This window comes from Cotesia glomerata, linkage group LG1 (assembly GCF_020080835.1).
Source record: "Cotesia glomerata isolate CgM1 linkage group LG1, MPM_Cglom_v2.3, whole genome shotgun sequence".
In the NCBI taxonomy this organism is placed as follows: Eukaryota; Metazoa; Arthropoda; class Insecta; order Hymenoptera; family Braconidae; genus Cotesia; species Cotesia glomerata.
In genome coordinates this window covers 5275370-5289448 of record NC_058158.1, presented here as the reverse complement: position 1 = coordinate 5289448, position 14079 = coordinate 5275370, and the positions used below count along the sequence as shown (strand labels likewise).

The 14079-nt window shown below is 30.4% G+C and overlaps 2 protein-coding genes across 2 annotated transcripts; one reads left to right on the top strand and one right to left on the bottom strand.

Annotated features, from left to right (window-relative positions):
• Window positions 1-422: 422 nt before the first annotated feature.
• Window positions 423-3730, top strand: LOC123266942 (mediator of RNA polymerase II transcription subunit 17-like). Its single transcript, XM_044731383.1, has 4 exons — window positions 423-730; window positions 854-1051; window positions 1331-2663; window positions 3090-3730. Exons 1-4 carry the CDS (start codon window positions 642-644, stop codon window positions 3450-3452), a joined length of 1983 nt encoding a protein of 660 aa, XP_044587318.1. The 5' UTR covers window positions 423-641; the 3' UTR covers window positions 3453-3730.
• A 1431-nt stretch (window positions 3731-5161) lies between these two features.
• LOC123266920 (protein 60A) lies at window positions 5162-14079 on the bottom strand. The gene is made up of 6 exons (XM_044731369.1): window positions 13158-14079; window positions 9529-9715; window positions 8204-8358; window positions 5792-5977; window positions 5629-5702; window positions 5162-5467 (listed from the first exon to the last, which is right to left on the bottom strand). The coding sequence occupies exons 1-6, from the start codon at window positions 13648-13650 to the stop codon at window positions 5207-5209; spliced, it is 1356 nt and encodes a 451-aa protein (XP_044587304.1). The 5' UTR covers window positions 13651-14079; the 3' UTR covers window positions 5162-5206.

The following is a 14079-nucleotide window of genomic DNA, read 5'->3' as shown; positions in this document are numbered from 1 at the left end:
CCTTGATTATTATTTCAAGTATTTGATAGTCAAGAAATTAATTTATTACTTTATTAAGTTTTGCGAGTATTGAAATTTTCAATTTCATGTACACTGATAGAAGGATTTCTTAAAATTTAAGAAGATTTCTTTGTATTTAAGAAATCATTTCTTAAACATCATTTCTTAGTATTAAAAAAATATTTCTTTGTATTTAAGAAATATTTCTTAAATACAAAGAAATATATATATTTTTTAAATACTAAAAAATATTTCTTAAATACAAAGAAATATTTTTTAAATACTAAGAAATGATGTTTAAGAAATGATTTCTTAAATACAAAGAAATCTTCTTAAATATTAAGAAATCCTTCTATCAGTGTATATGCAGATGGCATTAGAGTCAAAATCTCTTTGAAAGGTTCAATGTTTTTAGTCATGTATTTATGTGTTGTTTATACGCTTACAATTTGATAGTCGATGAAAAGTTTATTTATGGTAATAAACTTCTGAATTTTTATAAATTATCAATAATTTACGCGCGGATTTTTCTTTGAACGGTTTAAATAATTCAAAAAAATAAATTTTTTTCTTGTTTATACGCAAACTAATTATAATATCGGGAGTGTAAAGTGTAAAGGTTAACTAAATTTGTAATTACAATGGTGACATCAATAAGCATTTCTGTGGAAGCTCCATGTGAAAACCAAATTCAAGAAATCACTTACGATGGACAAGAAATTTATCAAACGTAAGATTATATTTATAAATTTTACAATATATACATATACATATTATTAGTAAAAATTATATTTGACAATGTATAACCTTATTGTATGTATAACTTTATTGTTATAATTGTTTTGCATTTTAGACCACTTACACTCTCGGAGAATTTAGCAAAAACCGCACAAAAAATAGATTTCAACAAGACAAATACCTCAACTTCGGATACCGATGACGTAAATGATGATCAAGCTGGAGAAGATGGTGAAAACTATAATAAACAAGATTCCAAAGAATCGTCTCAATCTTCTTTGCTACCCTTCGATAGTATAAGAACAAAATTAAAGTACGTTAATTCACTATTCTATCATGAAAATTAATTTAGCAGATATTTGATAATTTTAAGAATTTTTTTAAACAAATAAATTATGGCAAAAAAAAAAAGTAGAAAAAAAATTGACATGTAGAAATTTAAAAAAATAAAAAATGCAATTTTTTTAAAATAATTTATTTGTTAAAAAAATTAAAAAATGGTTAAGTAACTGCTAACTTTAATGTCATATCCTATCTCAAAAGTTTTTTTTAGTCACTAAATTCTAACAAATAATTTTTCTTTTGCAAATAGAAATGCGTATACAGAGATATGTGTTTTACATGATGTCCTGGCGGTGGTAAAAGAGAAACGATACATGGTACTGGATCCAGTTGCGTCTTTAAATCCTACAAGAGAAGAGAAGACAATGGCTCATGTTTACGCGAGTAAAAAAGCCTTGGAGGGTGCAACTAGTGTCTTGTTCGGTGCTGTTGAACGGCTAAAAAACAGCCGGAATGACGTAGCCGCAAATAGATCAACTTCTGAGTTCCACGTCGAGTTACTGCGACTCCGTCAGAATTGGCGTTTGAAAAAAGTATCCAACTCAATAGTTGGTGATTTAAGTTACCGAACAGCTGGTTCTAAATATGCTCAAGCGGGAATATTTGAGGTAACTAAAGCAGACGACGATGAAAATGCAGCAAGTCCTTCGAAATCGAGCTCTCCTTCTGCTAGCCAAACATTATCATCACCACCAAAGACCTCATCACTAAGGGTGTCTATTCCAAGTGAATTGCAAGGCGTTGCTTACATAAAAGTTTTGTGCCAAAAAGACCAAGAAGATTTGTGCAATTTCAATTTAAATTTATCGCCTTCGAATACAGCAAAACCTGACAGCGACATGGACTGGCAACAAAAGCTAGAAGCTGCGCAAAATGTATTATTTTGCAAAGAATTGTTCAACCAATTAGCGCGTGAAGCGATACAGTCACATGCATCAATTCCACATTTGGTAGTCGGTAATCAAATAACAGCCTCTATTTTTCCAAATATTCATTTAGTAATTGCACTGTGTCATGGTCACAGCGCTACTGACAATAAAAAATCAACATCTACGTCAACCTCAACCTCTGCACCTTCAAGTTCAACAAACACCGCTGAACATGACCACGTTCTTGAGCACTCGCTTCATCAATTGCTAAGAGAAGTTCACTATAAAAATAGCCATCACTCCTTTCCTCATCCGTCATCGGGTCAATTTTGGCCGAGCAAACGCCGCTGTATTGCCGGGCCAACCGCTGCTGATCGCTACGAACTTGTGGAAATGACCAAGAGTCAAACGATCCTAGAGCAAATAATCAAACAAACTCAACATTACATAATGAGAAGGCGCGCTGCCTTTGTATTGGATTCGATTGCTAAAGATGTAAAAGATCCGATAATTGTTTCGCACTGGAATGCGCTGAGTACACCGACACTCGCCTGTGTTAAAATAAATATATGGACTGAAGGTTATGACACTGTTTGTCGTACTTCCCTGGCCATTTATGTTTACGAAAAAACATTCAAGTGTGTCTGCAGAGACGGCAGAGTTATGCACATGAGCTATGAACCACAAGAACTTCGTAATCTGCTGCTTTGTCAAGTTATTATTAAAATTATTCATTTTTTTTTTTTTTTTTTTTTTTTTTTTGAATTAATCATGACAAAAATATTTATGTATTTTTTTTTATTTATGTTTAGATAAGGTAAAAGACCCCATTAGTGGCACCTTTAACCGCTATCAGTGGCACTTTTTCTTTCAATGAAAAAATGTTCTACTTGGAATAAAAATTAAAAATTGTTTTGATCTAAAGGTATTAAAGATTAGAAATAATATATCCATTATTGAAATTAATGATTTTATTAATTGAATAAGTACCAAAATCAAAGAAAGAGTCAGTAATGGGGTCCCTGCCACAAATGGGGTCTTTTACCCTAATTATTAAAATTATTCATTTTTTATTTATTCTTTTTTTTTTTGAATTAATCACGACAAAAATATTTATGTATTTTTTTTATTTATGTTTAGATAACTCAGCATCAAATACTGGCGGCACAAAATTTAGCCAAATGTATGGGCTGGCAATTTTTAGCAAACAGCTCGCATCTCGGTTTAGGTCCTGTTGAACCACTGGGCAATGCCAAAAGCTGTCTTCTAGCTTCCCCAAATGGCGACCGTATGATCGCAGTTCGCTGTAATGCTCAAAATGGTGTCCAAGTCTCGACTTCGCATTCCCCGAGAACGGATTTCTATCCGGGGCAAGTTGTACGTGAACGTAAATGGGAACACCAGTGCGGGCCATTCAAAGAAGTCCAATGGGATAAAATGGAGGGGAAATCTTTTTTAAATAAAATGGAATTACTGATGGCATCACTTACTTGCTCACAATAGGCATAAATTTATTTTATTATTACTTTTGAAAATTTTTGTATGATCTCAAAAAGGGTTGAGTATTAATAGGTAATATCAAACTGTGTTCTTTGAGAATAGTATATATTTTTATACCTATGATCATCACAATAATTGAACATGTGTGTTGAACACTGTGTCAAAATTACATATGAGCTCATAATTAAACTCAGGATAACATTTTATTGTTTATATAAACCTATCTGTATTTAATAATGTAAATTGATGTAAGAAATGTTTTAATAAATAATTATTTTCAAGTTAAATTTGTTGCTGACTAATTATTAATTATTATTTAATGTAAATATTTAGGCTATTGAAGTAAAAATATAAAATTTAATTTTTACATATTAAAAGTAAATTTTATCATTTAAATAATACATAGATTTAACGTTTATAAAAACGTATTTACATAATTGAGAATTTATTTACATCGTAATCACTGTTGTGTACCCTGATGATGATAATTTTTTTTTTTATAATTAATTTTATTATTTTAATTTGGGAAAAAATTATCTATAAAATATCAAATATAATTAGAAATATTGGTATAGGTAGTGTATAATAGAATCTTAATAATATTTTAACATTAATTATTAAATAAGAAAATAAAATAATATTTTAAACAGCATTATAATATAAATTTGAAAAAATAATCTATAGTCTATATGGCAAAAAACGAATGATAGAGAGAAAAACATGTTAGTGATTAACTAATAATTTTTCAAGATAAATAAATACTGTGCAGTCAACTTGACACCCAGTAATTTTTTAATTTAAATAAATATTTCAACAGTAATAATAATAATCATCGGGGTTTTACTTGTATTATTATTCAGTATTTTAAAAAGCTTTACGTATCTCTCCACGTGTGCTTATTCCCTCCATTATTTTTTTTATTCTACTATTTTTTCCCCTTCTTTGATTAGCGATCAAAGTTAACTATTTTTTTGCTTTCACCCATTGCGACCCTTGAAGTTTTTTAAAATTCGTTGTACCTCGTATTATTAGATAGCTCTCGTCGCCCTTCACACAAAATTTCCGGTAGAACTCTTTTAACAATTAAATCTAGCTTTGTTTCGTCCTTCACCTCATATAATAGCTACCTCTATTATTTGCACACACACTTATTTGTATTTTTCAATTTCGCTTTGGCTGCAACGGATACTCCAGTTGAGTACTGTGATTACTGTACTTTCGGTGTGCTCGCTATTTTACTCTTTTCACATCTAGACCCTTTTGTTTACCACTTTTATTTTATAGTGACGAGGTAAAAAAGGGAAAAATCGTAAAAAAAACCCTTGTCCTATAGTTGTCGATGGATTGAAACACTGATATCGCTAAAAAATTAGCTACTACTGTAATTATTTGAACTCTTGTCACACAAAAAAAAATTTACTTGAATCAAATAAATAATTTTGAAGAATTTTATCTTCTTGATTTGAGTAGAAAAATTCTTAAACTAAGAAATTTTTCTTGGTTTAAGTAAATTTTACTTGATTCAAGACAATGAAACTCTTCAAAATTATTTTCTCAGTTCAAGAATTTTTCTCTTGAATCGAGTTAATTTTTTGTTATTTGGTAATTGAATCGCTTAATTAACAGACCGAGTTGAATAAATGTTTCAAATAAATACTAAACAAATTTTCATCAAGTACGCTTATCAATGTCACATTCTATTTATCTTAATATTCAATTTTCATTTTTTTAAATTTTTATTAAACAAGAGATAAAATCTAATGGCATCCACAGCTTTTCACGACCATATTTTTATATTTTTTAAGTATGACGTTACTCTCATCGACGAAATAAAGAACTGAAATCGGTGAAAGTTTAGTTGGCGCGCAGCAAGGTTTAGGGACCTTTCCTGGGCTGACTAAATGGACGAGAGTCTGCACTATCGCATGATTCGTAGCATTCATATGAGCGTTTAATGGGAAATTACAATCTCCGCTACAATAATAAGCGTCGTATCCATCCGGAGCTATAATCCAATCCTAAAAAAAAAATATTTATACTTTACTACAGATATTCAATTCACTAATTAAATAATTAATTAAAATCACAGATTAGTAACGAAAAAATAAGTAATTAAATTAATTAATAACAGTCATGCAAACTAGTTCATACATTTATTAAAGATATTATCATAAATTACCTGCCATTGCAGATCTCGGAAACTAACATACAGCGTTTGAATTCTGCATGTACGACTGTTATAAATAGTCGGATCTAAAAAAAAAAAAAAATTTTTTTTTATCAATTTAGACGTTATTGAATTACGTCAGTCATTTTTATTTAATAAAAATAAAATTTATTACCCGTATACGGATTGCGGTAATCAAGTGGTGAAGCATCACTTTTCCTTCGTCTTCTTGCGTCACGTTTTTGCCGAACTTTTTTCTCACGTATCCCCGAGCTTTTGAAGAATCCAACCATGAACGGTTGCTTGTCGACATCGCCGCGAAATCCAACGATGCCAACGTCTTCCGGCCTCATTTCATGCACTATAATCAAATTATTATGTCAAATTAAGGCATATAAATTACAATTTTTCTCCATTCATTAGTTAGTCTCACTTAAAAAATAACAGTGATTGATGTATTATTTATCTCTCCTGAGCAGTCTTAAGCCTATAATTGAGATTACAGATAATAGTTTATAATCTTATAGTTTATTTCATGTGAAATTGCATTATAAATATACACACATAATATTTACGCTTAAAACATTTTATTATCATTATTATTATTATTATCATTAGATAGAAATATATGTAAGGAATAATTACAAGTATTTCAAAGCGTCATATGTGCACGGTTACGGTTATTAATAGTCAACCTTCATATAAATATCAGCTATTAAGAGTTAACTCTCAACACCCTTGCGGTTTTGTATACTGCTTGATACGTTCTCTTCGACGAATTTTCATACGCAATTTTTAATAATATACTATAACATTTATTTATAAAATCATTTAACATACCTATTTATAAATCTATATTTATATATACATAATTCAAGTTAGTTATTAATTATTAATATGTATATTAATGATACTAACATTCAATTATATATCACACCTGGCAAATGATAATTAATTCTAATTTTTTATAACTCGAAACTTACATAACATTTTTTTATAAGAAGTTTATTAAAAACAGTTTATAAATAACAATTTAATTGTGTTCATTTAAATATTGATATGTATTGTAAAGAAAATTTTTTTTAATAAGGAAATTTTTTTGAGTAACCAAATTTTAAAAGAAAGTATCTCATATGATATGAAATTTTGAAGAAAATTTAAAATCTAAATTTTTTTTTAATTTATTGAAGATATATCTTTGTCAGCACCACTTAATTTCGATAAGATATTAAACTGTGTGAGAAAATGAATAATTATCTAAATACGTGGGTGGCAATAAAAGTGTAATATTTAAATACCTCGAATACTTGAGCCGATAAAATAAAATAACAAAGATTTTAGCTTTCGAAAGTATGTAGCTAGCTTAAACGATGTAAGTAATGCATATTGTGGAGCACATAAAAAGAAATGAAAATTATTTTTAATCATACATTGAATTGAAGAGTAAAATTGGTTAATAATATCATTACCGTGATCGTTATTGTTCTAGAAGCGTCTATTTTTATAAATATCACAACAATATTGGTATATTTCAGTATGTGACTTATAGGATATATTGTGTACCGATGTCTAGGTATATTGAATGATCAAAGGTAAACCGGTTACCAGAAGTCACCTGGAGGGGTTCATCAACGAATATATCTATATATACAGAAGCAACGCGAATAACGAGAGGTAGCTCTGAAGATATCTACAAGAAAGACAAAGTAGAGAGATCGATGAGAGAGTGGAGACAAAATTGTTTAGGTGTGGCAAATTGATTTCTTCTCGTACAGCCCGTTACTTGAATTCATTTAAAACTCGTATATATCTGTATATTTTATTTAAAAGTATACAACTATATACTAGTGCAGTACAAGTGAGTTTGTTTATTATTGTTAAGGTCAATGATTGAGAGTTTAAAAATAACTGGACAGGATGCTGGATAGGATTTTACTCAGGCATATAAACAATGAGTGGGATTGCGTCGCGAGTTAAGTCGCGGATACACTCAACAGGTGTATCCACTTTCTTATCTGATCCTGAATAGTATCTACGATCCTCAAAGCCCCTTTTTACTTTATTATATATCCATCCCATCGTATATTGTATATATATATATATATATATATATATATATATATATATATATATATATATATATATATATATATATATATATATATATATAAAGTTGCCTTAACTTGTTATCTTATATCTCTCTTTCTCCGGTGATTCGGTGGCGGAATTTAATTCATTGAGTTTTATCGTCTTGTCATCTACAAACATTTACTTTTAAATCTATTACGCAAATTTAAAAATATATTTTATTATATTAAAATTTTATTTTCATAAACAACAAATCTTCATTATTTATTGGTATGCTAATTTTGATATTCCCGTGTGAATTAATTAGCATAGTTAATTTACTTATTGTAAAAAAAAAAAATAATGTTTATTAATTTTTAATAGATGGACAAAAAATATGACTCATTGATAATTCCCTGAAGAAATGCCAAACATTCTTCTTTTAAATGACATGAGAAAAAATATTAGTATTTGTTTTGATCTTTCTTGTTAATAATAATAATAACAATAAAAATCTTACCAGACCGATCTGCCGGATGAACGGAAAGATAAAGTCCACGATTTCCTTCAGGATTATTTACCCAGTGTTGAAGTGGCGCGCTAACATTTAACGTTAACCAACCTTCCTTTCCAGTAGTCGTGTTGACTGAATCAACATATTGTAATTCTTTCTTCCTAAATAAATAAATAATTATAAAAAAAATAATCAATTAGGTGCATGAATAAACAATTTAAGCTCGCACAAGTTTAATTATTTTTTCAAAAGAATTTAATTATAAATAAACATCTGAAAGGTATTTCATAAGGATTACAAAATTAAGCAGCATAAAGTAACATCATCTTTTAATTAAAATCAGTACCCATTGAAATAAGAGATTAACGCTAGGCAAGTTAAAATAAAGAGCACACAACAATATATGTATAAAATAATAGAAACGTCGCCGTCGAGTCTCGTTACACCGTTAATTAAATGTTGCGCATTAATATTACAAGTGACTCAAGACTTGAGACGAAGATTAAGACAAAGACGTAACAATGCGTGTACATCAACTGCGTAGGATAAATTATTTTGAACGACATCGGTATATACATAGTTGAGCTACCGACTAGTAGAGTAGAGTGTCTGCTCGGTTAATTTATTTCAATTTACGGAATATTGTTTCCTGTCGTGTTATTACTTTGACGAGACCATTCATTGCTCTGTTTTTTTTTTTTTTTTTTTTTTTTTTTGAGCGGCCACACGAAAGGTGAAGGACAAGGTTATTCAACTGTAACTAAACCATTTTTAGGATTTATTCAAATATTTTGATAAATATATATATTTGTTATTGTCTATATTTTATGGGTCCAAAAAAAGATGTTTAGGTGATTGACAGTCGGTGGGCAAAACCTTGAAATTACTTTCACAAGATCAAATCTTGGTCTTTAGATCAAAACTCTAAGAGATAGAGGTATGGTTCAGGTATAGACATTTCGAAGGTTTTTTTACAATGTTCGAACGTCTAATTAGGAAGAACAAGATGATGTTTAAAATCATAGCTAATTCTTGGTAGCCGAAGGTAAAAAGGTCTAGTTTGGAATCCATTGAATAGAAATATTTCGTCATGGGTGTTCTGTTCTTATTTTTAAAATTCAATGGTTTATTTTTGTAAATTGTGTTTTTTAAATATCCGGTAAGAAATTATTCTCAATATCGAGTTGTTTGCCAAACAGAAAGAGTAATCTTTACATATAAAATCTAAAAATAATTAGTGTTTTGAAAATATGCAAAGTGGAAATAATTGAAAGTATAAAGTTAAAAATAAAGTTATTGAGATATTAAAAAGTAGAGTTAAAAATGCATACCCTTCATCAGCGCGTATAACGCGATACACCGTGACCATAAGTGAACCGCGATTTCTCCGATGTTTAATATCCATTGTGCGATAGAGTCGTAGCTCGGCGCCTATTATGTGCTCTCCGGGAGGCACCTCAGACACGTCGAACCACAACCTTTTGCCACGCTCGTGCCGCACACCAGGAACGTGATGATCTGCAAATCAGACAACAAGTTCTATTGTTAGTTTAGTCTAAGATATCTGTTATATATTCCGAATTAAAGCAATAATGAAGCCATAAACAATTACGTAGAATGTTTATTAGAGAATTCACTAATTAAAATTGCACAACTTTAAAAATATTTCTGGTGAAAATCAGTCAAAGGATATTTTTTTTTAGAACTGCAATAAAATTTTTAACGTAAAATTCGGGATATAAATCACTATTTATGTAAATTTTTAGAGATTTCCGAACGAGTGGAGATTTAAAATTATATACAGTATAATTTTAGGTTCACAAAAATTTTAAGCAATTCCCTACTATTAACTAAATTATCCTAGCTCATTTATAAAATATGATTATTAAATCAGTTATGTTGAAGTATATCTTTAATACTCCAACTTGAAAATGAATATCAAGCTTATAATCCAAGAGAATTAGATTTACTGTGAAATCCGATGTTGATAGATACGATGTAAGCAAAAAATCCGTATCAGAATAATTTTATTTCCATAAATTTAACTTCCAATTATATTTAATAAAAAAAAAAAAAAAAGCTACATTCTTCAGATTTGAAGTTTCCCAAGTATTAATTCAGTACTTTCATTCACAGCAGATTAAAAGACCATTGATAAATAAATTTTCATTCAACTATGGATACACAATAAAAAATAAAACTACATATGTATTCTGTCTCACGTTACATTGTATGGTTGTTGCTCAATCATAACATAAACGTGGTATGCAATCCTTGGAGTTTCACAACACGCTCCATCCATTTAGCCCGAGTAATAAAGACCCAAATCAAATGCAATAAATCAATAAAATGATTTTTATTATGATCTTTTGTAATGATTAAATTCAAATGTAACGGTGATTTATATGGTCATTTTGCAAATTAATAAATCATAGCCACAATAACGCAGCGCATAGAAGAGAAATAAAATAAAATAAAATAAAATAAAAATAAAGAAGATAAAACAAAGGAGCATATCATGATGCAGCAGGTCAGATTCTAAAAGTCCCTAATCACATAACGAGCTGCGGATGAGGATTCGCAGCGTGAAATCGTCAGAGGCTAGTTGGTTCCCATCATCCTGTGTTCAGTGTTTCATATGCCGCTTAGCTGACCACCGCCCCCTCGAAAGAGACCGAATATAGAAAGCAAGCAAACCGGACGGTGATCCCCCGGGTGGTGCCTAAGTAATGCCTAATGTTTCCAGCTCGGATAAGACAAGAGCATAAAAATTTTTTAGTTTTTCTTATTTCTTCTTCTGCCGTAGCTGCTGCTGCTGTTGCTGCTGTATGGTCGCATTCTTATTCCCGGGTAGACGACTACACCACACCACCTGATTGCTGTATAAGAGCTAAGAGCTAAGAGCCAAAAGGTGAGTTGAGACCCGGACGAGCTCTCTCAGGCACTCAGGGTGGTCTCGAATAGTTCGGCCCTCGGGACCGTTTTCTCGGATCTCTCTCAGATGATGCTTTTTGTTTTTTCATTTTTTAAACTTTAAACTCTCTCTTTCTACCTCGAATTATACTGGATATTTTTTTTAATCTCCGTTGAGAGTTAAAGAGTCAAAAAACGACGGATAAAAATCGTTTTAAAGACCCACCAACTAAAAAAACCTTTGCAGGAGCAAGTTGAGACATTTTTATGTTTCAAGACCCCGAGCTATTAAGGAAAAGATATTGACTCAATATTCCTGTCTTTTTTTATTATTTATACTTATTATTTCTTTTTAATCCTCGTTTCCTCCTTTAGATATTCCTTTTTTATAAAATTTTTTTATTTTATTCCCTAACCCTTTCGCCGTATACAACTCACTACACGCCCGAACTCTGCTGGATAATATATTACGACCGGGATATATGTTGTAGTGGACCTTCTTTATAAACTTGCCGACATTTTACCTTTTATTAGTTTGAAAGTTAACGTGTGTGTGGATACACCCACCCCAAGGCTCTTCTCATCTCCTTGGTCATCGATGATGCAGACGTTCCACCGAAAATAGCTCTATTTTCGGTTAACGCCAAAGCCGCAAGATCAATATCTAACACGCTTGTCGATCTTCATCTCAAGAATTTCCGGATCCTCTTAAGGTAAAAGCCCCAGTATATGATCATGTACCAGTATATGATCACTCCATGTATTTGTATATCTATATTCGCAAATACAGGTATACAAATACATGGAGTGATCATATACTGGTACATGATCATATATTGGGGCTTTTACCTTATACTTACACATATTACTCACATTAAATAAGCAAGCTTATACATAATCACATATCTACAAAGATATATAAAAGGACCAAAATTGTCTTGAATGAAGTAAATTTTTTTTTTTTTAACTAACTTAATTTAATAAAATTATTCTCTAAAAATAAAAAATTTTTAATTTTTTCAAATTTGTTACACACATGAAACAACTCTATTAAATAAATTGAAACGTTAAACTTATCCAACGCTTTATTCGCTATAAATGTACTCATCAGTACATATTTTTTCACAATACATTTACCTTTTTTTTTTTTTTTAAATTGACATGTTTATTATTTTTATTACTTGTGCAAACAATAAAATACAAAACTTAATGATTTGTCTGATTGAATAAAAGAGAATTGATTTATAAGCGATTTTTTATCGAATTATTTATCTTCCGAGTGAAATTTTTTTTAAAAGGGAGGACAGAGTGTACAAGACACAAGGTGAATGAATAATGGTTATAGCTCGTGAATTTATTATGCACACATAAAGCCACGTGTGATTATTTTTTAATTTTTTATTACTTTATATATAGTAATATAACTATCGCGTATACATGAGGATAAATTTAACGGCTCAATATTTAAGCAACAAACAATAATTATTTATTATAAATTATGATAATTTTATTCAAGTTATCACCACGCGGAATATATTTATTTAAACAATTAACCAAGAATACATATATTACTATGTCTCGCTTCACGATAATTTTTTTTTTTTTTTTCTTTTAATCACCAGCAATTATTTATTTTATGTCAGTTTACTGGAGAGAAAACCGCGAATCAATAATAATTTATTCAATCCCAGTCATCAAAGGCAAATAAACTTAAAAATTATCTCTAATGGATTTATGTATTCATGAATGTATGTAAATTAATGTCGAAGAAAATTCAGCGGTTGTGTTGTATGTATCATATTGCTCAAGAAAATTTTAAATTACATAACAACATTTATCATTATTTTATTACATATATCATCTGCGTGTACAACTTTCTCTACATCTATGAAAAACAACTCCAAGTTGGTGCAACTCCATCTCTCATTATTATCTTTAAATATAAAATATCACACAAAAAATGATATATATTTGCATGCTTAAAAACAGAAAATGTCAATGGCAATAATAAAACATAAACTATTGAAGATTGAAGGAAGTACTCAACTGTGCGCAGCGAATGTCATGATGACATCGCTCTGGTCGATGGCCCTGAGATCCTGGCCAGTGAGGTCGAACTCCCCGTCGGTTTTATGTAGCCTCGTTGCGACCGGTTTCCCATCCTCGTCTTCACCAAGCGCATTTTTATAAATATCCAGCAGAAACTTGGGCGCTGACCTCTTCACCTGCGGTACTTTACCGATAACACTGCGAGGTCTGTCCGGGAGCCCAAGCAAGTTCAATATTTCGTGCTCGACGTCCCGTTTTTCCCTTTTGGTCAGCACCCTGTGAACCACCGTTTGGTCCTGTCCGTTATCCACGTACAGTCCGCTGATTCGCGAGGACTCAACTGGTACCACATGCTCACTTATTGTCACCGTTAAAACAATAACTGCTAACCACAACGAACATGACGAGAGATTACTTTTTCTCTTATTATCATTAATATTAATATTACAAGTATAAATATTGTTATCCATCCAAGCTTGTTCAAAAAACATTTCACAATAATTACACACACCAATACTTTCACTTTACGATGGAATAAATTAATAACCAAAAGAAGCTTTTAACACTTTCCTCCACTTCTTCTTCTTCAGAGTCTTCTTCAAACTCCGTGGTGTTTACACCTTTGACAGCAATATTTACCCGCGTGATAGTAATTATTGAATTTAAAATTTATTGAATAACAGCAATAAAAATAAATCCATTGTTGTTGCAATTTAATAAGAGTTTAACTAGGATAAATAAATAAATCTGTCAAAGAAGATAAATTAAAAAAGGAAGCGAAGAGTTGATAAACATCCAATTAAAAATAAATGTTTTTAATTGAACGACCGCGTACGCGTAGTCTGTTTGTCTGGTAAGCGAGATCGGAGTAAGCTCGTATGAACCTCCGTAATACTGTTCTTCAGAGCTCACTTAGATTC